This window comes from Xiphias gladius, chromosome 15 (assembly GCF_016859285.1).
Source record: "Xiphias gladius isolate SHS-SW01 ecotype Sanya breed wild chromosome 15, ASM1685928v1, whole genome shotgun sequence".
NCBI lineage: Eukaryota > Metazoa > Chordata > Actinopteri > Istiophoriformes > Xiphiidae > Xiphias > Xiphias gladius.
The window spans coordinates 5004095-5027291 of NC_053414.1; the positions used below are offsets into that span (position 1 = coordinate 5004095).

The window sequence follows — 23197 nt, forward strand, 5'->3', positions numbered from 1 at the left end:
GGATGAGCTGACTTCGGTTACCATATGGACGGCAACCTGAAGGCGTCTCTGGCATTCCAGGATCAGCAGTGAGACACTGATGGAGGTCCATGAGGTAGCATTCCGCCTTAAAAACAACTGATCCATTATCAGATTACCTCTCAACTTGTCCATTGGCAAAAAAGAGAGTTAAAGAGCCTCCTAGATCTGATTACGGATCAGCGTATGCAGGCGACGTGCACCCCTGACCCATTGCGAGGTTGTGACTGGGCTTCAGAGACAGACCATAATAAGTGCATGATGCAAGGGCAACAATGCCGAGGTAACCTGGTCTGTAAGCGCCAGACCCAAAGTGTAGTGCAAAAGAAAGCAAAACAAATCAAACGAAAAGATAGAGGAAAAGAAGTCAATTAAAGAAGTCAGTAGTGTCCACGAAACTCACAAACATGCATCCCTGAATGACTTTTGTGTGTCTTTTCTCGTTCAAAAAGGACGGGTTAATGTTGCTTTCATCCAGACAGAAATTAGCAGAATATTGTAAGGAGGAAAGAAAAGGTTTGCAGTTAAAGCGTCACGGCTACCTGGCAATAAGAGAATGGGTTTTGATTCAGAACCCTAGCGAAGAGTATCAATGGTATGATTAAACTTTACAGTTGGCTTCAAATGTAATAGACGGTTCACTTACCAATTTTCAGCTAGTAATCCATGAGAAAGGGGAGCAGTAAATAACTAATTTGTGAGTTCTTTAAGGAGTTAATTTTCAACCTTCCCCTCATTTCTTCCCCAAATTGGAATTGTCCAGAAACCAACCTGCATTTATAAGCGGCAATGGTTCAGTGTACCAAGTTCAGAAAAAGGGCGATTGGGTATTTGGGCTAGGGATTATCAGCATGCTTAAGGAAATTTCATCAATTGTCATTTAACTAATGTCTTTAGCTACATTTGTTAAGCCCCTAGATATAAAAGCTAAACAAATGCTTGTACAGTGTCGCTCAAGTGACACTTGTTAAAAACCATCAGATTAGTTGTTTCTTTCCAGTTTAAGAATCCTCCTCATATTATCCCTGCGTTTGTGCTCACCCAGATACTGCAAAGTAAATTGGCACAAATAAAGCCCCATCCGTTTTCAAATTACTTAAGTCATTTGACTGAGGTTTACATGTGTACGTCGTTTAGTCGATTGGTTTGAAATTGTCATCAATCTCTTCTTTTACATTGTCCTTGAGCTCTGCAGCTGCCAGTGGCGGGCCATCATCTCGTGGGGTTGAGGTGGGTGTGTTCTCCGACTCGGTGGGAAAGTCCTGGCCTCCAGCTTCCATCTTCATCATCAGCTTGAGCTTCTTCTTTGGGGGGTTCTTCAGGGTTCCCATGCGCTCCTTGACCTTGTACTCTAGGGTGCTGTGCGGGATGCCGTACATGTTCTGAGCCTTGGACACGCTCATCTTCCCGCTCATCACTACTGCTATGGCCTCCTCCAGGATCTCACTGTTGTACTGGCGATAACGGCCCCTCTTCTTCCTCGGCTGTTTGGAGCTTGGGTCCCCTTCCACATCGGAGGTGGAGTACGCTGGCCCGGAAATTGAGTGCTCCAAGTCAGCGCTCCAGTAGTCAGCTGCCCCATCCAGCAGGCTTCCAAGGCTTCCTCCCCGGCGGTTCTGCTTAGGCAGGATGGCTCTCAGCTTCCGGCTCAGGGTGTTCTCCCCATGGCCACCACCACCAACCCCCATGGGGCCATAGCCGTAAAGCTCAGAGGCATGGGAGTCCCAGGAGAGATCCATGCCCCGAACTTGGGGGATCTTAAGGTCGACAGGAGGTGAGTGACCCTGGTCTCTCTTGCCCTCATTGTGGTGGTGTTGGGCCTTGGAGACCTGATTGTGGTGGTGATGGTGGAGGGAACTCTTGATGGAGAAGGCTCCGTGGTGGTGATTCTCCAGGAATGTAGGCAGGTCTTTGAGGTCGCTGAGGGCCCCGCTTAGAGCTCCACTGGCCTGTTTTAGCTTCATCAGGCTGTCGAGGTGGGCCTTGCTTCCCCAGAAAGAGGAAGAGCCCTTCTGGCCAAGCAAGGAGTGGGAGTGCCCATGATTAAGCAAGCCAGCTGCCTCTAGATTAGCCAATGAAAGAGCAGCAGGCTGGCTCAAGAGGCGGTGCTTCTGGCTGAGGAGCTCTTCCTTGATCCGCAGCGAGCGGGCCAATGGGGGCTTGAAAGAGTTTGAGCTGACGTAGTTCTCCCTCAGTCCTTCCTGCAAGTTTTTCTGCAGCAGGCTATCCTCCTCATCCACCTCTGGCAGGGTATGTTCCACTCTGAGAGAACGTCTGGATGGAGAAAAAAAAAAAAAGGATTTAGGATCAGTGACAGAGATCTTGTTGTAAGACATAACTTATTGAGACCAGGGTTTGATACATACTGCATTTTCCAGTTTGAGATTTTAGTCTATAATGTGTTGTTCAGAATTAAATTACCAATAATTGGACCTGGGAAATAGGACCTAAATATGACCTTTGCTAAATCATTATTTAGAGTCTCAGTTCACCCAAATAACAAACAACAAAACAAAACCATAAATGATAACATTTGACAAACTCAAAAGCAGCATCTTCTCCCAGAAACAATATTTTGAGATACACCACAGACGGCTGTCAACGACTTTCATTGTCCATATATTACTATTTTTTGATCCTCAATGAAATCTTTTGAAAGGAAGGTCTGGAGATTGTCCAGAGAAACTGATACACTGGAAAGCTATGTAGCTGTAGTTTAAACTGTCATCTTTTATTTTATTTTTTTGAGCAGCACAAATAAAATTCTCTCCATTCTCTCTGTATCAGAATGGGGGTAGAAATCTCAGTGGTGGACATCTTAAAATCTCTGCAAATAAAACTGAAACAATCTGCATGAATACCTGTTAACGTAAACAAGGAAAAAACAGTATTTTTAGTTAGTATTTTTTACTTGCATGATTTTGCATTTTACAAGAAATCCAGTGGTTAAGTAAAGCTATAATGCAAGCTGAATATTAATAGGCTTACAATCTGACAAAACCGTTGCAAACTAGCTGTTTTTCTCAGCCCTTCATCACTAAACATCAATTAGTTGTTTTCAGTCACTCTATAATTGCAATCAAACTGAGGTAGCACAAGGATATTAGTCATTATGTTTTAGTCTTTGATCTAATAATTAAATCTAAACAAATACTGTTTATGTAACTTAAATGCCTTATACACATAAATTTGATTAAAACTGCATCAAAAAGCATCACAAATTGAAAGATACAAACACAAATATATGTACATATCGGTACAGCTGTTGTTTGAAAATGTACCTATGGATTGGCAATCTTGTCTTCACTCTGGTTAATACCAACTTCTGTTTACCAACTACTATTTATTTTTTCAGTGCCAAGTCACAAGAGTGTTTCAGAGACGTCGGGGCAAGGAACAAACTGCAACATGTAGTGTCTGCTAAGCTAATCAATAATGTAACAACATTAAGAAGAGACTCAAGGGGAGACGCTGGAAAGCAAGGACACAACATGAGAAACATTGATGGTGGTTTTAAACTCAACTATACCCTCTGGTTAAGCCAAGACCACACAAGGATTATAGAAACTCTATAGATTTAGCCAAATTTTCAGATCTGCATGGGTACTTCTTGCACCCATGCAAAAAGATCACAGAACTGTCCATCTACTGAATCTAAATAATGAACAAGTTCATAAATACTCTGTGTGATGTTTTCTAGGGAAGCAGTTGTAGGTATATGCCTGCCAGGGACCCATGGGTGCAACCGTATATACCAGTGTTTATTTCGTTTATGAAATCAATTTTTATTAATTTTGTTATAAATTTAATGAAATTATTTTTTATTCATGAAAACTATGATGGAAAATATTTGTTCACAAACCTACATTTTCACGACAAAAAAAGGACCAAAAATAAATCAAAAGTAACCTTCGAAAACGAGAACTACGACGAAATGTATTACATTTTACGTCAATCAAGAAAATTAAGCAAAAGACGGATTAAATCATCCTCCAGATGTTCGCTAAACAAAGATCACAGTATTGATTTTATCCGACGATATAGCGTCTCCTCTCAAACGAAACCAAGAAAATGAACAGTATTTTAGTGTTAGTTAAGTTAGTGAATCAAGCTTCTGAATGACTCACTTCTGTGCAGTGAACATCACAAGTAGCTGCAGTAATGCTAGGTTAGCAGCAACGACTGTACTAGGTCAGATTAAAGAAAGCGGTTTGTTCAAACAGACCTCGATTTACTGAGGTGAGTCGGTCTGTACTACTGCAGAGCAGAGTGACATGGACACCTTGCGAGAGACACCTGTATCACGGTAACTGTACACAAAAATGGCGCCAACTGTTGCCTCAAATTGTAGTTTTTGTTGACTAAAACTAACAAAAATAAAATGACTAAAATGTGACTAAAACCGATATACATTTTTGTCAAAAGATTAAGACTAAAACTGAATGAAAATCAGCTGCTAAAATTAGCACTGATAAATACAACATTCAGCCACAACATTAAAACCAGTAACTGGTTTTAATGTCGTGGCTGATAGGTGCCTACTCTGACTTACATTTCCATCATTTTCAGCTTTCAGAATGAACTTAAGACTACTATTCACGGAGAAATTTCACTCAAAAAGTCACTATAAAAGGACTTCCTATGAAGTAGTATCTTCAAAATAATAAAAATTTAAAAAAAAGACAGAGAAATAACTTTGTACCAAGATCAACCAACCAACCAATCAATAAAAATTACAAAAACTGTAGATTCCCGATGCTAGGCAGTAATAATGTGTGATACGTGACTTTTAAGCGCTGCCTGAAGTGTGTACCTTGGCATGTAAAAACGTGTTAACAATTAAATTTTTTTTAAAAAGCCAGCTGTTAATCCGTTCACCCAGCGTTCCTCAACCTGTGGGTCAGGACCACGTCAACGGGGTTGTAAGGTATAGTCAAGTGGTCGCAAGATGATAAGTGAGATAGGAAAGAAGAAGAAAAAAAAAAAAAAAACCATGACCGCTCCACAAAGTCACATGCAACCTTTAACAAGGGGTTGTAAGCAGGATTACACAAAAACTACTGAACTGATTTGCACCAAACTTGGTGGAGGCAGACCACGTCTGCTGCTGAAACATACTCTTACATGCAAAGTGCCTCTACTTGAAGTGCCGCAACCAGTATTCCCACTGCTAAGTAACTATAGCAACAGTGGAAAGGGTCTTTAAAAGAAAATTTCCCTTATGTTCATAATAACAGGAAATTGCTTGTCATGTCAGGGGATGGGGAGAAGTAACTTGAGGGAAAAATCTGCATCTCTCCTTTGGAGACGTATTCTGGTGAGCTACAGCGCAACTGACCGTGGGGAGTCCTCAGCAGAAGCTTTAAAACAGATTATCACAGTGGGCGGTCTCGGGCTCGTTGAGGACAATACAGGGTTAACGAGAGGCTTTGGAGTCTACACTCTAATAGAGCGTTCTGTTACAGTAAGCGTATCGTCATCGGGGGAGGGCTGCGCCAGACAGTAATGGTGGATCTAAGGATTCAATGTGAGCATACATTTGCGAGAATAAAAAGCCCAAAGAAATGCGCATAACAGAGCGGGATCCCCAATGAGACGGATTGAAAGAGCTTTTAAGCATCTGGGTGTATGATCTGTGTTCCGCAACCAACAGCAGTATTCTGAGGCTCAAATGGTTTTTGAAGGATGGTAGTTTTATCCTGGGGCTGATATTTCATTTTTGAAAATGTATATGTTTTAAACATTTTCAAGCCTGCAGTAGATTTCACTGTGTTCTTGTTAATTAAGTAAAATGCTCAGCGTTTGGACCGTCATGGGAAATCAAAACTTGTCACAAACCAACTTAGTAACAAATTATGAATCAAAGTAATGCTTTGAATTAAAAACCCAATAAAAGGGCTAAAAAATGAAAATTACGTACACACTAAAAATGGCCTTTTTTCCAACATTTTCCTACACACATGGTCAGAAAATAATTTTAAATCAAAGGCCAGTAGCATGTAAACGCACGCACTAACCTGCTGTGTGCTTTGGGGATTGCTTGGCTGTCAAAGATGAGTTGGTGTTAGTGGACGGGACTAAAGGCTCCAGCTCCTCCTTTAGTAAATGTTACATTACCTGATCATTAGGGACTCACGGTGAGGCTTGGGGCCTTTGGTCCTTTGGGTCCTTAGGAACTTCATCTGGGAGACTGAGTCCTTTCTTGAGGGGCTTACGGTGCTTTTTCTAATTTAACTTTTTGCGTTTGCGTTTGTGGAGTGTGCCAGCAGGCGATATCTTGTTGTGTTCAAGTAAAAAAGGAAGCTTGTGTGTCGAAAAAGGTTTTGCTGACGTTTTTATTTCCCACGCAATCACAGTCTTTTCAGTATCTTTCTACAAATTGCCCTCATTAAATAGAGACTTCATTTTCAATGGAACCTGTCAGTTCCTGGAAACATTCAATCATTAATGGTGACCTAATCATGCTCAATTCATTGGCAACAAATGCGCCAGCGAGAGTGTTATGGCCGCAGCCGGCTCCCCCCAGTGTGTCTAACCCTTCTTGCAGTGCTTTTGATGTATGCTATCCTGCCCGAGATTGGCTCCGGCTGCTGAGGCATTGCCCATCCTCGTTTTACCCGCTTCCTGTCTGAGCCAAGGATCCTGGTTGGAGGCAATTTGAGGACTAAGAAGTAACAAAAGCCGGGACAACTAATCGATCGGCGCGGCTGGAATTCTTAGCTGGCCATCGTGCCTCTCGTTGTTGTTTGTGACTGATAGATGTTAACGGTTGAATTAACTCTGTCAACTTTGTGAATTTAACATTGAGGTACTCGCTAACTACCTGGGGACTGGGCCAGATATAGATTCAAATACTGATTGCACACACACACGAACAGAGAAACCTTTTGTTTAGAGACACTAGGAACGGTTGCTGTTTTGACTGTTTTGTGGTTTTCATTACGATAGCGCAGATAGTGAGGTTCTGTTTTTGTTATCGGTTTCTTTAAGGAAGTTATTTGTAGTGCTTATTTTAAGAGTCCTCTTTTGGTTCTATTCATTTCTTTGTTTTGAACAGCATCTGCAGGCTCTGTTTCCCTTTAAGTTTACCTGATGGTTGTTTGTATAAATCCTCTATGCTCCTTGAAAATAAATAACTTTATTTTATGTTGCTTCCCCTTCCACTAATGAGCTGGGTCGTGGCACAGTAAATTTTAAGGAATCCCACTCTTCTGTCACTCTTACAAAACCTTCTTAACGGATACACTATATTCAATGCCATAACAGTTCAGAATTATCGTTCACTGTGTAATTTCCCTGTTTCAAAAGAGGATGTTTCATTACGTTTATTACAACTTGGGTCCTAGTTTCATACCTTTGGCCATCATTTCTGTCAGGTAGGACAAACAACAAAAGAGACTGACAGGGCCAGTGAAAGGTTTATGGATTTTTTTAATTTTAATTTTAATTTTTTTTGAATGCCCGATGGCCAGTCTAACTATGAAGGGTTTTGTTGTACCTGGGTGGTGAGCATGCGTAGTACACCGGCGGTCAGAGTTAATATCAATAGGTAATAGCTAGTTATAACTTCCTGTCTCTCTCTTCCCTTTTTTTCCCATCAGACCTGGTCTCAGTCTGGTCTCAGTCTGGTCTCAGACCAGACCTTTTGTCCAATTCACTTCCCATTCCCAAGTGAATGGGAAAGTGGTCTCAGACTTTTGCACCCTGCTGTACTTTAAAGCCCCCCATTAAATGCCGGGTCCATAATTGAATATCTGTGGCAGCTGTTGCTCCATTGATAACTTTCTTTCTATTTGTTTCAATCCAAAACTGGTGTGGTCAGCACTTTGTTTGGTAGCTTTGTATCAGCATTAGCTTTCACCAGGAAGAACTCATGTGGTGGTCCTCTGAGGCGCTTGTTAACTGCAATGTCAATGCAACACTTCTCACATCTCCGTTCAGAAGGCGGTTGGAGGTGTAGTCACTGCTGGATCGAAGAGACACTGCCTACATGGTGGGCGCCAGTTTACTATGGCAACATCCTCCATCACTGCAGCCTCGCCGCATTTGGGACTGCGCTGTGCACCGAACCTCACCTGATCCATCTCTGACCTACAGATCAAAAGTATTCCTGGAAATCACAGCCTCGATTAGCGTTGATTGTTTATTCCCTCCTGATGCAAAAACCAAGTGTGATGACTACTGATTCAAACATGACTTCGAGGCAGAGTACAAGTTCATCTATAAATAATCAGGCTGCACTGCAGAGGATTATCAATAAAGGCGCTGACATAGAGACAAAAAGAAAAAAGCAGTCAAAGCCAACGTCATGTGTTTGACATGCACTGCTGTTGAACTCTCACTCTGAGTTGGAGGGGTGGATGAGGACAGTTATAAATACCTGTTCACAAGTACGTGCAACCTTGCCATGAGACTGATGGTAGCTTAGGTATCGATCAGTTTAGTGAAACCAATATGTAGGAGATGAAAGGTGGGAGGTGTTGGCAGGAATAACTCGAGGACAACCGGGGGGGGATTGAAGTATGGGCCCCCATGTTCCTCTCAAGACCTGCAGACCTTTGGTTTGCTGTTCTCACAAAGTCGATTCTCTTTAACTCCCAACTACCAGCAATTTGTTCTCAGCCTTTCTCTGGCTTCTGAAACTTCATCTACGCAAACAACATATTAGAGTGATAGAAAGATGTACGACTGAACATGAATAACGTACTGCACAATGGGGAGACAAAGGAGAGAAGATTGTGATGAGAATCAAACCCCATTCAATAGAATTGATCATGTTCCTTCATAGGTTTGATATCGTCTGCAATTTCATCCTGTACGAATGTATGACAATTGGGCTACATTATACCCTGAATGTTGTGATTAAAGCCATATAGGTTAATAAAAGCTTAATGCTGACACACAGATGTTTACACTTTCAGCGGTTTGGAATAAACGCGTGCAGAAAGTCAAACTTCACTAAGATAAAAAGAAAACAATTACTGTATCTACAGGGGATGAGCTGCATGGTCGATAAACATGAATATCTACAACAGCTTTTGTGTCTTTTCTGGATATAACTACGCTGTATGAACTAATATCCACGGCTGGAGCAACATATTGCATTTTTCAGTAGGGTATCAGCAGAGGTGAACAGAACACTTGCAAATGCAGTGCGTTGTCTGTCTCGTGGTTTAACTCGCTCCCTGTGCTGCTGCCACAAACCCGTGGATTCGCTGGTTTTACTCATCTTTACTCCATGCATCTTTTATGACACTGTTCAAGGACCTTACTGGTGCTTTTGCATGCTTTCTCCCATTAGCCACCTTTGATTTCAAGTCTTATAAGCTGTGCTGCGGTTGCGCTGCAATTTGCTGTTGGTGCTGTGATGCATCCAGATGCTGTGAGAATGTCAGACTTCAGAGATTTGAACCCGTTGTGTAAAAGCACCACAGACACAGCTTAAAGGAGACCGGGTCCTGCATCCTGCATCTACAATCACGTGTGCTGGTTCTGTATTCAGTATGAGCCAAAACAGTCAAGTCACAACAAAGTCCGATGACCTTTATTTCAATAGCTCTCCATTTTCAACTAGGGTTTAACACTAGTTTACGGACTGACAGTGCTACTTTACAACTCTAAAGTTTGGCATCCTAAATCTGAGCTATTCATTTGATAAACGACAAGAATCTGTATATCTGATAAATACAGGATATTGACGTTGGCTTTCAGCAACAGTTCACTATTCACCAGTTATTGGTGACATTTAGTATAAGGTAAGACCTAAAACCAAGGCTGTCAAAGGCCGTCTTACCATAGCTACGCCTGAAAATTTGTATTGTAGCTACAGAACAAAGTGTAGTGTAGCTAGCACCTTGATCGTCCCCCTAGAAGCATGAGAAACCCCACTCTCTTTTCGATGTCTTTTTAAACAACAAAAAGACACGTCGTTTAAAAAGAGCGTGCTCCGTTGTTTGCTGCATACCAAGAAGATACAGAGTGGTGTGTCATCGAGGGCAGCAGTTCTTCTTCACTTCGTGACCAGGGACCCTTTGCAGTGTGCCGCTGTCTACTGGCCACCCTGTTTTCTACAGGGTGTATATGAAGTGTAAGCAGTTTAACCAGAGTCTCTTCTCAATTTGTTTTCCTTGAATAGGTTTAGAGGTCTGACATTGTAAAGCTTTCCAGTATTTCACCATGAGAAAGCATAGAAATGGTGGGGAAAATTTAATTTCTGTTGCCGAAATATAATTTTTTATTTTCTTATTTCCTCATCTACAAAAACCCCTTCAGGCTTCTGGAACCCCAGGTGGTTGAGCCGGAATTTTATCTACATCAACATGCAAAGCATATTCACACGAACGTTAATTACTGCAGATGATAAAATCGTCCCGTGACGGTTGTCATCTCATCAGTGTTTGCTGGCTAAAAACAAGAAGCCTGGCTTTGGCACCCGGGTACCGATCTGAATCAGAGTCAGATCGTGGCGTCATCACCCCAGACCAAACCTCCACACGGCATTTTGTGGTCTCTGGGAGGTGCAGTGCAGCAATGCAACTGCAGTGGCCGCTTTAACCTCCCCAGTGTTGTTTTCGGCTAACAGTGGCCAGTTTGACTAATCCTGTTGGCTTACCCTTTGACCCCAGGCGGAGGCGAGAAGCCGGCGAAGGTTTTGAGGCTCTCTGCGCTCTGGTTCTTCTTGGTGGAGAGGTCCAGGACGCCGTCTGAGTTTAAACACACACAGGAAAAAAAGATTAAACAACTGCGTGTTCGAATCTTATTCAAAGCACCACTTGGCTTTGAGGAGTCAGAAAACACATTAAAAGGTGCAGCAAGTCACATACGTAAATACTTCCGACTATGATTTTGTGTTGTAAAGTGAAGATTCATCACTTTGTGCGCTCATTAATCATGCTGCGTTCCGGAGGAAGGCAAGGGGTTTTAGGGATTCATTCGTCTCATTTGGTGACTTGGCCTTAATGTTCGAAGAGGAGACAAGAACAGTATCGAAGACAAATATTGAATTTCTTAAGGATCCCCGTTGCTTGTTACCCAGTTTTAACAGCTATTCCTCCTGCTGTCCAGTGCAAAACAACCCAAAGACTTGACACTCGTAAAAACCCATAAAAAAACAGTTCACAAACATCACATGCTGAACAAAAATGCAAAGGGAAGAAAAAATGTTAATTGTAAAACTAATTTAGAGTCTGCCAGTATTAAATGAAGGGAAATCTTAAGTTATACCACTATAGTCACATAAAGGAGGTCTGTTTGTTGCCTTTAACAAAATTATCCCCAGACGCTTGTTGCTCTAAATTTCTTTTAAAAATTTCCCTTGCAGAGCTATTTTCAGGAAATGTACTCCATATGTACATGAATTTATAAATGAATGAATGATAAATGAAAATGTACACAAATTTACTATCGATACGCAGTTTCACAGGGCATCTTTAGGAGTTTTTCTTTAAGCATTCTGACGCAGTAATGAATACAGCCTATTTTTAGACGCACAATCACCTTCAATGGCAAAGTTTTTGTTAACTCATAATATATCCCTGTGGCTAAGTTATCTTCCTGTATCTAGGCTATCTTCTGTTATTTTTCTTGCCTTAACTAACTTAGTCTACATGATCTGTTCATATTCAGCATATTCATCTAACAACATTTTTGTTTTTCTCCTCCTCGGTCAAGTTGGACTTCACCAGGCGTGTTTAGTGTCTGACTGTACAACAGTGACAATGTTTCGCTTTGCAATCAAGATTTGATTAACAACTATATCATATTCCTGTGTGAGTGTGTGAAATCCCTCAGTTTAAACTCAGTTTAATATATTGAACTTGCATTCTATATATTAATCTTGTGATTTAATCAAATTGGCGAGAGAGTTGCTGGGGTTTTTTTATTATTTAATTTTAAAACAATATTCCTCATTAGAAAAAGATTAAGGGAAAAAACAGAGAAAAGGAAACAAGGGAAGCCTATTCCAGATAATCATGCCTGTGTGTTATATACAGTATGAGGCGGTTCACACTCCATATCACTCAGACTTGCAAATGGACAGGGCTGCATGTTTTAAACATTAAACATTTGTTTAATTTACAGTGAGATATCACTTCTGTGGATTTGCGTGTACTGTTTATTAATGAAGTTACTGTCATCTAATACATGTGAACAGCTTCTGTATGTGTGTATATTGTATATTTGTGAATATGTTTGTCATACGTGCATCAAATCAGGTCACCACACACACACACACACACACACACACACACACACACACACACACACACACACACACACACACACACACAGAAGGGATAAATCTGCATGTTTGGGGACATGAAATTGTGTGAAAATGAGTTTGAACTGATCCGGTTTTAAAAGAAAAATGATTATTATTTTAAAGTGAAAATTTGTAGAAACACGGCTCATGACGGCTCATTGTCTCCCCGGACATCTTGGTCTGTCATTTTTCAGAACTCTTCCATGACCAGAGAGCTATGTATGATCCCAGGTTTTCTAGGACGAGCAGGAACGCTGAAATATGGTTTACAGGCAAACAATTTGTGTCGGCCAAAATTAAGGAAAATAACTAATTTCTCTTTTAGGTTAATGACTCTTACAGGTAAGACGTCATCTTTTTAAAAAGCCAAAACCTGAAATGAAAAAAACGTACAGTGCAGTACGCAGAAATTCAAACTGATACAGAAACTGGTGATTACTGCGGTAATCCCTAAAGTGCAGCCGACCTTCTGACCCCTCTAACCCAAGCAACCTTATATGGACGCAGGCCTCGTTTCTACCTCGCTAATCTTCAGAGGCTTTTTGTTGTTTAATCGGACAAAAAAGAAAACATAAGGTGATACTGAAATAAAACACAGTGTCCGTACAGCCCAGAGGACACAGAAAAACGAGTCATCTGGTCATGTGAATGGCAGTATGTGCGTATATATGCAACATGCACACGTTGAGGGTTTAAAACTAGGAACTGAGAGCCAAGAGTGCACATCGAATTTTTGCTCCAAAATTAATTTCAATTAAAATGCACTCGAGTCATAAAATGTCGAGTGATAACAACCATGATTAATTACACTTAACGAGTTCTTCTAATGAGTTCCTTCTCTGAGCTAATGAACATGTTGGTTAGCATCTATATCCACATTATCGTGCTTGTTTTCACGTAACAAACTGGTGGTGGTAATGAGACCTTTCCTATGTTTCAGTATTAAAGAGTTACGGGGAAAAAAAAACAAAAACGTTTTCCTCATGAACAGGCCGATTCATCCAGCAAGGTGCTCCCAATTCTAATCAGGTTCCAATCAGTCGCATGAACCGCAACTCATACTTGCGCAGTATAACGAGTTACTGAGCCCACTAGAACACGTGTACACAGACAGACACCAAAATCATCAATCATACTATCTACTGACTTTCTCAACCGTTAGGTCAGGACCTCCTGGAGTGTTTCTACAGCAGCCTGTGAAAGTAGCCCAACTAATGAGACGGCAAAACATGCTACTTGCTAAAGGTCATGAGATATTTGGTACATTTTAAAATAGGGTAAAAAAGAAAAAATGTTTTAGACGGACTTCTTCTTCTGTTACTATCAAAGTGTGTCTTCATTTTATTGTGCATTAAATGCCATGTCTGTCATCATTTTAAATTATAAATTGTTTGAGTGGGCAGTCAGACTGTAAGCCGGGCAAACTCGTTCAGTGGACATGTTTTGCTGTGGCGGTAGCGCAATAAGCCAAAGCATCGCTGGAAATGTCAGCCGCAATGGTAGCTCGAAGATACTCCCTGGCAGGCATCACTGGCAGGGGGGTCAGTTTGTTTTGGGCAAATAAAAATTCAAGCTCCCATCCAACAGACAAACACATCATTCCCTGCTGTTTGGAATTAATGGTTGCTGAGGGTTAGGATGATGATTCGCAGTTTAGAGCCACAGAGCCCGTACAGCATGTCACCTCAGACCGTACGTTAAGTCTAACGCATTAATAAACAGTTGCCTCTTTACACGTTCAGTCGAGCCCGATCAACATTAGGATCCCAGTGAAGTCATGTTTGTGTCCACCTGCTGAAACCAAGTCCAGGATTCACTCTCCTTGTTGCTGTTTTTGTCTCCACCAACTCCTGAGCAAAAATATCTGGGTATTGAGCAGCTAAATGCTCCACTATGTTCACCACCTAGTCTCTAACCGTCCGTCTGCTGTTTTCTGCCGGGCAGGTAGTGGACAGCGGGGTTTTTAGAGCTCGTTTGGAAACCCAGTGGATGAGAGTGCCGACCAGACCGAACCATACAGTAAATGTACCATAAGACCAAAACTATGAGCTAAAAGAGGCTCAAACACTCAGCAGAGCTGCACAGCTCTGTGAGTTCAGCCTTTCACGTTGGATGTAGTCAGTTGGTTCCTTAGTAATGTAAAAACATTGATTTGTGGAGCATTAAAAATGGGATTTTTCCTGAAATTACATCTACTGTGTAATTTAAACGAGTGCATGTATATGATTCAGCTGATTCGGGATAATCTGAGTCAGAATTCATGTAAAAGGTTTTTTGTGTTTATATGTGTGTGTGTGAGAGAGAGAGAGAGAGAGAGATAATGTGTGAGCATGCAGTGGATGTAAGTGCCTAAATCTTTTTTGTAAAAATTAAGGAGGCTTACTGTAAGCAGATTCCAAAAAGCTGGTATTAAAGTGGGTGACCGGTCACACTGTGGTTGAGGGTTGAAACAGCGAGCTATCGCTTCTACCCTGCAGCCTTTGATCAGCCTTAGGTGATCAAAAAAAAACCCGACCCCCTGCTGGTTTAGTTTGATTAAACAGAGATTGAGTCCTGAGCTACATTTCAGAGCTCAGCACAGAGCTGCGAGGGCTCCCTCCGAAAGATGATGGCTTTTCAGTGATCTGTTCACGAGCCCGATCTGCATGTACGTGCTGAATCGGAGTCCCTGTGTGTAGGAAATGAATCTGTTCGGCAATTATCTGTCTCTTAACAATGTCAAGGTGATGAAACATTTCATAAAAATTATCATCTGACGTGTAACTCTAAACACGGGCGCTGTCAATAAGAGAAATAAGAATGTCAATCAAGTATCAAGGAAAAGAAAATAGGCGCAGCTAGCATACATTTCCTCACAAAAAAAACAACAACCAAACAACCCTCAAAACACACACAAAAAAATATGTTAATGTGTCTTCCTAACAGCTGGAAATTTTATGTGACAGTTTTAAAAAGGAAAAACATGAAGACGCACTTCCACCGCACTATTTCAGAATGTACGGATCCTTTAGTTACACTTGATAAAAGGCTGTTGAAATGCTCCTGATTAACTCCCGTGTGTATGGCTGTTTTAATAGCAATGTGAGAACTATGGTTACAGGGACTTCCCTATCTGGGGACGCAAAAGCTGGTCCCATGAGGTTACTTTGTTATTTCCTGGTTTAGACGTTGTTTTAGCATCGCAGTTAGAGTTTGGGGTTAAGTTTAAAATCAAGGCTGAGTTAGACCTGGGATGGCCATGTTTTAGATTAGGGTAAGCCTCCGAGGAATTAATGAATGTTGACACAATGTCCTCATAAGTGACAAAAACAAGTGCGTTGTTGCTCTCACCCTGCTGGCCGGGCTCCGTGTCGACCTGGTTCCTTTTCACGGTGAGATCCAGCGGGCCGTCCTGGTCGGCCATGAGAAGCTTGCTGAGGACGGGATTCTGTGCAGAGGCAGCAGCCGTACCTCCTCCTCCTCCTCCTCCACCGTTACTGGCTCCCGTACCGTTGCTGCTCTGGGTGCAGGTGGGTGCTGAGGCAGCAGCAGCAGCGTTAGCAGAGGTGGGGCTGAGGCCTGGCCCCGGGGTCGGGGATGGGGAGGAGGAGGCAGACGATGGAGGGGAGCTCGGCACGGGCAGGGGGCCGGACGGGGAGCAGGGGGCCGGGGCCAGAGACGCCGCTCTCGGCAGGCTTTGGTCCTTCATGGTGCCGTTAGGCAGGGGCAGGTCGTCCTGAGTAGTTTTTGAGGTATATTCAGCAGCGAACTGGCGGATCATTCGCTGCATGATCTCACGAGCCACTAGAGGAATGTGAGGGTCTGAGAAACTTGGGAGGTCTGGAGAAAAACAACACGGAAGAGCAAACATGTCAGCATCCCATACTCCAGGAATATGTTCGGTCATTGCCATGTTCAACAGCTTATTTATCCCATTTCATCCTGAAAATGTAATCCTGATGCTTTGCAGAAATAATCCAAAAATCACTCAGCACTTAATCCTGCCTATTGATCATGGTGAAAGCACCATGATAACAGTGCGTACAGGAGATTATTGCTTGCCAACCTTCTGCTGGAGCTCAACAATAAGTTTAACGATAACTCAATCGACAAAAAATGAATCATTAAACGGTTTTGTTAATGAAGTGATCATTGGAATAATTTATCAAGCAAACACTCCATCATTCTCTGGTTTCATTTGCTCAAATTTGAGGATTTCCTTCTCTCTCTTATATCGTTTTAATTTGATTTAATTTTGGGGTTTTGGTCGGATGGTTGGACAAAACAAGTAATTACAAGATGTTGCCTGGGGCTTCTGGCAAAATTGTAATGCACCTTTTTCACAATTCTCCGTCATTTTATAGGCCGAGCCATTAATCAAAAGCTTGATCAACGGATACACTGACAATGGAAATAATTCTGAGCTCAGGATTACCATAGAGTCTGTCAGCCTCTTGGCCAGGACCCTGTTTCGGAGCAGCTTCTATTCTTAGCTGTCTCTGACTGTACGTATTGCTACAGTACATCCTAAATTTAAGTTACTAAACAGTAAACTAGACTGACAGTCAGCAGAGCGCCTTCCTCCCCCAGGGCGAAAAATGCCCTATTTCACAATGTTAAGCAAGGTGATCCTCGATCTGCCCCCTTAACCGGACCCGCACCAAAATTTAACGGGATGTATCCCTGGGCCGTGCCCCGTCCCTCAACCAAGTCTGGCGCATACCGGTTCAGTTCAGGTAACAATGGCATGACGTGCGAGCCGGCAAAAACAAGACAGCAACAAAAAATGTCCCCTACAGGAGGGGGACGGCGATCGTCTAGTATCACAATGTCTTGTATCATATTGTAACACGCCCTTTCAAATCATAGCAAACCATATGGAAAATAGAATAAAAGAACAAGTACTGTAGCGGGATGTCAAAACTAAACTTTCCATTATCCCCTGCTGCGACAAAACAAACCCATATCAAACACTGGTCATGGATCTCACTGGTTAATAAACGTTGAGCAAAACGGCGACGATGCTGACACTCGTTTGTTATTAATGCATTAATCTGGCGTTGTCCCAGATAAGTCAACAGCACTTATATCTTTACGACCAGCAGCTTTATTATTTGGATACTTACATGTTTGCCACCGAGTCGAACCCTAAATCCTCCAAACAATACATTAGCCCAAAAATCTAATCCTGAAGATTTGATGAAATAATCCCAAAATCACATATATTTTGCACTGTATATACAGTACAGGACTTAATCCTGCCTACTGAGCAAGGTTGAAGAACAATAATATCATATAGCTAGTAAATGCTGCTATTTTCCAGCCATACCTCAGACATCTGCTCTCCCAGCATGGTTCCTGTTTTTAACTCTGCACTGTAGCTTGATTACTATTCCATTACCATGTGTGCTGAAGGAGCAAAGAGGGCTTCAGATTAAAAGTGTGAAAAATACTGTAAAACCACTGATGATCTACTACACTTGTTCATTTGGACTTTTGATTCGTTCTGGGCCGACAACAGCCTGACTGTTTTTCTGTTTCTTGTTGGGTGTCTTCTATTTGTTACGCTATTTTTTTTCCCTTGTATAAATTATTTTTTTATCCCTAAACTGGCACTTCATTTTTCTTGTGTTAAACATGCTGTGACTTGTGAGAAATTTTACCATCAAAATAATTATCCTTCAGACTTACAGCAAACTTTCAAACAATGGGTGTTATTATTCTTCAGAGCTTGCAAGCCTAGAGTCATAGTATGCGTTGCATAATTTGCTCCGATTTTTTATTTCTTTTAATTGTACCAGGCACTGTGAAAATAGAACAGTGTTATCAAAAGAAAATCACAGTGTTTTACAGATGATTAAAACCGCCAATGAACACTGGAAAAAAAAAAAAAAAAAACGAGAGTCAGACACAGCAAGAAAATAAAGAGGTGGAAACTAATTGTGTCAAAAACCTCTCTGTTCTATGAGGTATTTTAAAGACAACAGTAATATGCTCCTCTGAAAGAAGGAGTAAAAAATATCCTCCTGCATGAAATCATGAGCTCCTTTGATCAATATTCAGTAAAGACACTTGTTTTAAGAGTATTTAGGCACGTGTCACAATTCTATTGAATAACGCTCCATTGTACTTTTTGGGAGATAAAACCGCTTTTATGTCACACTTGCCTTGCAGTCAGCTATGGTGCTGTGGTGATAAAAGACCAGGGCAAACTACTGTATGAACTTGGTGTACTGACGAACAAAATCAATTTGAAAAATGTCAAAATCAAGGGAATGTAGAAACTACCAAAGCAGTTTTATTATCCCAGTATTTGTAAGCCTTTGTTAATATTAAGGCTTATTTTTTATAAGCCTTTCATTTCAGATGTGTTTTAACTCTGATGTTCTTCTCTGTCAGACTGTGACTTTCACCCACAGGCTGCTGTAAAGCTTTGCCACACACCCGTACGTAGGTGCTGTTGACATTTGTTGTTTGTGATAGATGGCTTAATCCCCTGTTAATGTTATTTGACTTCTGCGCTTGTTGCTCCACATGACACTGTAATCCTTGCTACGGCAATGATCTCGTTAACATGGCAATAAAAGGTCCTAAACTGTATACTGAGTTATCTGTTGTGCTCTGTCAGAGACCCACTAAGTTCAAATAATTAACTGATTCCCTAAATTATTCTAATATGTTCATACACTGCGTGGCCTTTTGCCCTCTCTACCGCAATCGAACAGGCCTTAAATGCTAAGAAAACCCAAGAAGCGCGTGTAGTTTGCTGGAAATATGCCTCAATGATACAGCTTGATTTTGACAGTTGCCACCTCGGGAAATCTCCAGGGGAAACCCCAGCATGCAGCAACTGTCCGTGCTTTGTTTGCTAGGAAATGGCCGTTGTGTAAGACTAAAGGCTTGTGCAAAGGTACACGAGAGGTCAGGCTTTATTTAAAAAAAAAGACATTTCCTTGAGCAGTTCAGGAATTCTACCGTGCAGCCTGAGGGAGGAAGCGTCTTGAGGTCGACAGGAACACATGTGTTGTTGAATACACGTTGCTCAATTCTTATGTCTGTGTATGCGTGACTGTTGTGTAGGCACATATGTTTTATATACTGTAGGGCTTGGGAATCAACGTCATGTCGCACTGCATCCTGGGTATTTTATGGGGCTTCTCTATTATAGCTGAAGGCCAATGGTGTTGGCTTTCATTTCTTTAACAGATGGCAAAATTTAAATGCCATATTTTGGGGTACACAGATTTTTGACTGAAATTGTCCAGTGAATGATCACAAGACAAGGTACAAATAGACGAGTCAACCCAACTGATGGTGAAGATTGATGTTTCTTAAAATAACTGCATCCTGATGCATTACTTTTATTGCTGAATTTAAAAGAAGATGCTAACAATTAGGAAGATGCTGTACACAGTGTTTCAAAGGTTATTTAATGTTTGCCCCAGCCCAGGCAAAATTTAACTGCCAGATTTTTGAAAGGATACTTTGTCAGTATGGCAGCAGAGGTTATCCGATTTACAGTTTACCGTACCTGGAATTGCAAATTTTACTTTATAAGTTCCAGGGCTGCAAGAAATTTTTTATTATCAATTAATCAGGTGATTATTTTCTGGATTAATCCATTAGTCATCTAGTCTATACAATGCAAGGAAATACTGAAAAATGCCAAACACTCCTGACGTCCAAGGTGATGTCATCTTGCTTGTTTTCCCTAAGCTACACTTCAGAAACTACACATTTTCAGGTTACTATCGAATAGGACAAAAAGAACAAACAAACAAAAACAGCAAATATTTGAAATTGAGAAGCTGGAACTAGAGATTTTTTTTGGCAATTTTGCTGGAAAAATGTCTTAAACAATAAACTGATCATCAAAATAGATGCTGATTACTTTTTCTATTGAACGACTTATCGATTCACCTACACTCCTTGCTATTACCAACTGTAAGACTCATAGAAATTGAGCATTGTTGTGGTTGTTAATGTGTAACAGCAACAGCCAGTTGAATGGGACATGACACTGGGTGTGTGCCAATCGATTGGAAAACACTTCTCCGTATACATCTTTTATTGTATTATGTGTTGTATTTATGTTTTGTGACATTTATTGTAATCTTTCTGTCTATTTGTTGCATTGTCAGGCCTGTTACTGTATGAATGGCTGTTTTAGTGTGTGTTTGTGTAGTGTATGTGTGTCCCATCATGCCAATGCCTGTGTTACTGTTTATGTGTCTATATATATATATAAATAGCAGCTCTGGGAAGCTCTGCCTGTGCGAGTGAACCCAGATTGATTAGGGCTGGGCATTGATTGGACAGACATCTGTTTCCTCCCTGCCTCCTGGAAAAAGCCCAACACAAGCCATCTTCTACCAGGCTCAGCTCTCCTCTGTCACAAAATAGCTGCCTGCCTCAGGACAGAACATGATAGACTCCCAGTTTCGAGGAGATCATGGCAGCTCAGCAAATATTCAGACATTTATTAGATGTTTTTTTTTGACTCCTGAAACAAAGCGCAGTAAGTGCATGTAAATACAAGCACCAGTATGAGAGTTAACGCAACATCTACACCGATCAGCCACAACATTAAAACCGGTGGTTTAATGTTGTCACTTTTAAATGGGAAGTCAGGACCCTCATTTCTCTAATTTAATAAGTAAACTAAGCATTTTTTTCGTTTTGGTGAACTAAGAAATTTAATTTAAGGGTAATTAATTTTTAGTGTTAGTCTTTACTGGAGAATTACTGTCACATCTGAGGCAACACAGTAATATTCTCAGATATGCTTTAGTTTTACAACTAGATTCTAAGAGATAATGAATGAAGGGACAGTGATACTGGAAAAACAATTTGACAGTGTTTCAAGTATTTGAACAAATCAGCTACTTTAAGAAATTGTAGAGCTAGTGGTTAAAATTTTACAAGACTGATCGCATAAAGTTAATTATGCTACCAAAGCTCTCTGATGAGTGTATGTACCAGCCTAAGTGTTAATGTCATTTTTTTAAAAGCTTGTCTACTTTTGGGTTGACATTAAACCTTCATGTCATGTAAACCTAAGAACTTGTTCACAGTGGCATCCTCTTGGCCATGTAAAAATGCTGGGACAGCATGTTACGCGGATGTGGTGTGGACTGAGGAATGATAGAGCATATTGCCTTAAGTGACTAAAAGCAATTCAAATGGGACTGAAAGTGAGTGCGGAGTCAAATTCTACATGTATGGAAAAGGTGGTTTGGCAAGAAAGCTCTTTAGAGGAAATCACATAGCGGGCTGCAGCCTAGCTTTTGTAAGATAATGGAGAACAGAATCCATCTTTTATGTAATGCATCTTATGATGATTTTAACAAGTATTGCATTTAAGGAGCAACCAAGAGAGCTCAATTTTTGGCATCACATGTGACAAAGATTTGATATTTATACAACAAAAAAAGCTGCATGAAGTCACATTTTAAAATTTTAAAATCTGATCCTGACCTGAAGCATTCAACCTGAGCATGATATGTACTGTAATTTTGCATACTTGTAATATTTCAGCTTTGACAACTGTAATTGTTTGTACAATAAAACTATTTATTTTCACATGGTTACTGCTGTCTTAGTCCAAGTGAGAACAGAAAGCTAGTTTGGTCTGGTAAATGCTGAATATTTGCTGTTGGTGCAACCACAGAAACATGTGTTTATAACAATTACTGTACATAAAGCTTTGTCCTTTGCACAACCTATTTGGTGCTATGACTCATTTTAGAATAAGTCCATTTTTCAAAGTATAACTGAAACTCTTTGACTCTTCATAAGGCCTTTCTCTCTTTTCATTGGCACCTATACATTTTGGACAGTTTTCATTTCCCATCCACTGCGTCTGAATCAGTCTGAAGGTCATGACTCTTCAAAGAGGCATGGGAATTATTTACTTTGGCATAAGTACCAGCAACTTCAGTTAAATGCAGCTTGAGTTGGAGCACAAAAAAATCCATCAAGTATCGCAAATGCCAATGAAAAAGAACGTAAGTATTTAGATGATGTATTTAAAAGCATAATCAAAAAGCATCCACTCCTAAATAGACAATATCATGGTTTACAGAAATTTCTCCTAAATGGCCCCATGGATAATCAGCCTCAACATTTTTCAAGGCTGCTGTAAGTTTGTACCAACCATGCTGCAGTTTTATATCTGGCTCTCAACATTTAGGCAGAAATCCTCATGTGACTAATTATACGAAAGTCCTACAGTGAACCGGACATCGCACCTGGTCTGATTTTCGGTCCCTAGTCAGCTCGTATGTGCTAATAAGACCTCATCAATTTCTGATTAAGCCTTGAAAAGGCTCAGCCTGGCTCTGATTATCACTTAGATGACCAATCTTTGATAGTTTTAGGTGTGTTCATGTATTTTTGTCATCTCTGGTATTGTGGCATTTTCACTTGGGGTTTTGTACAGTCAACAGATGTGGCAAACCTCACAGGTGATATCTCTTATCCTATTTTTAAAGTCTCCACTCTCCCAAATTCAGCACTAGTATCTCATTATACCACTACCATGTAAAATAACCCTCTGCAGAGTTTCCCACATGGCTTCTCATAGTAATCAAAGCACTGTTAGTACAGGTCGGAAAAGTGGGTCGGCCTCTTTGGCCCAGATCTTAACCAGTCTATCGTCTACCTAGAGGGCAGAATCGTCTTTGTTCCAAATGTAAAACTTTGAAAAGTTAGATGTGGTGTCTCTCAGGGATCGATCAATGGCCCCCTTTTTATCCATTTACAAATGGCACAAATTCTCATATTATGCAGATGATACACAACTTTACACATCAGTCTCTAACAAAAACTTGTGTCCTGCCTAAAGAACTACTACAGATAGTCCGAAGTACAGCTGACTCTTTTGCAGGCCCAACTTAACTGATTATTCCAAAGCACTTAATGTGCACACCAAATTAA

General features: G+C 40.9%; 1 protein-coding gene across 1 annotated transcript in view; it reads right to left on the reverse strand.

The window, feature by feature from the left end:
• Positions 1-1151: 1151 nt before the first annotated feature.
• Positions 1152-23197, reverse strand: part of lcor (ligand dependent nuclear receptor corepressor) — an 85450-nt gene continuing 63404 nt past the window's right edge. The window contains exons 5-7 of the mRNA XM_040147028.1: positions 15605-16099; positions 10631-10721; positions 1152-2292 (exon numbers count right to left, since the gene is read on the reverse strand). Coding sequence (XP_040002962.1) covers positions 1152-2292; positions 10631-10721; positions 15605-16099 — 1727 coding nt within the window. The remainder of the gene's footprint in view (positions 2293-10630; positions 10722-15604; positions 16100-23197) is intronic.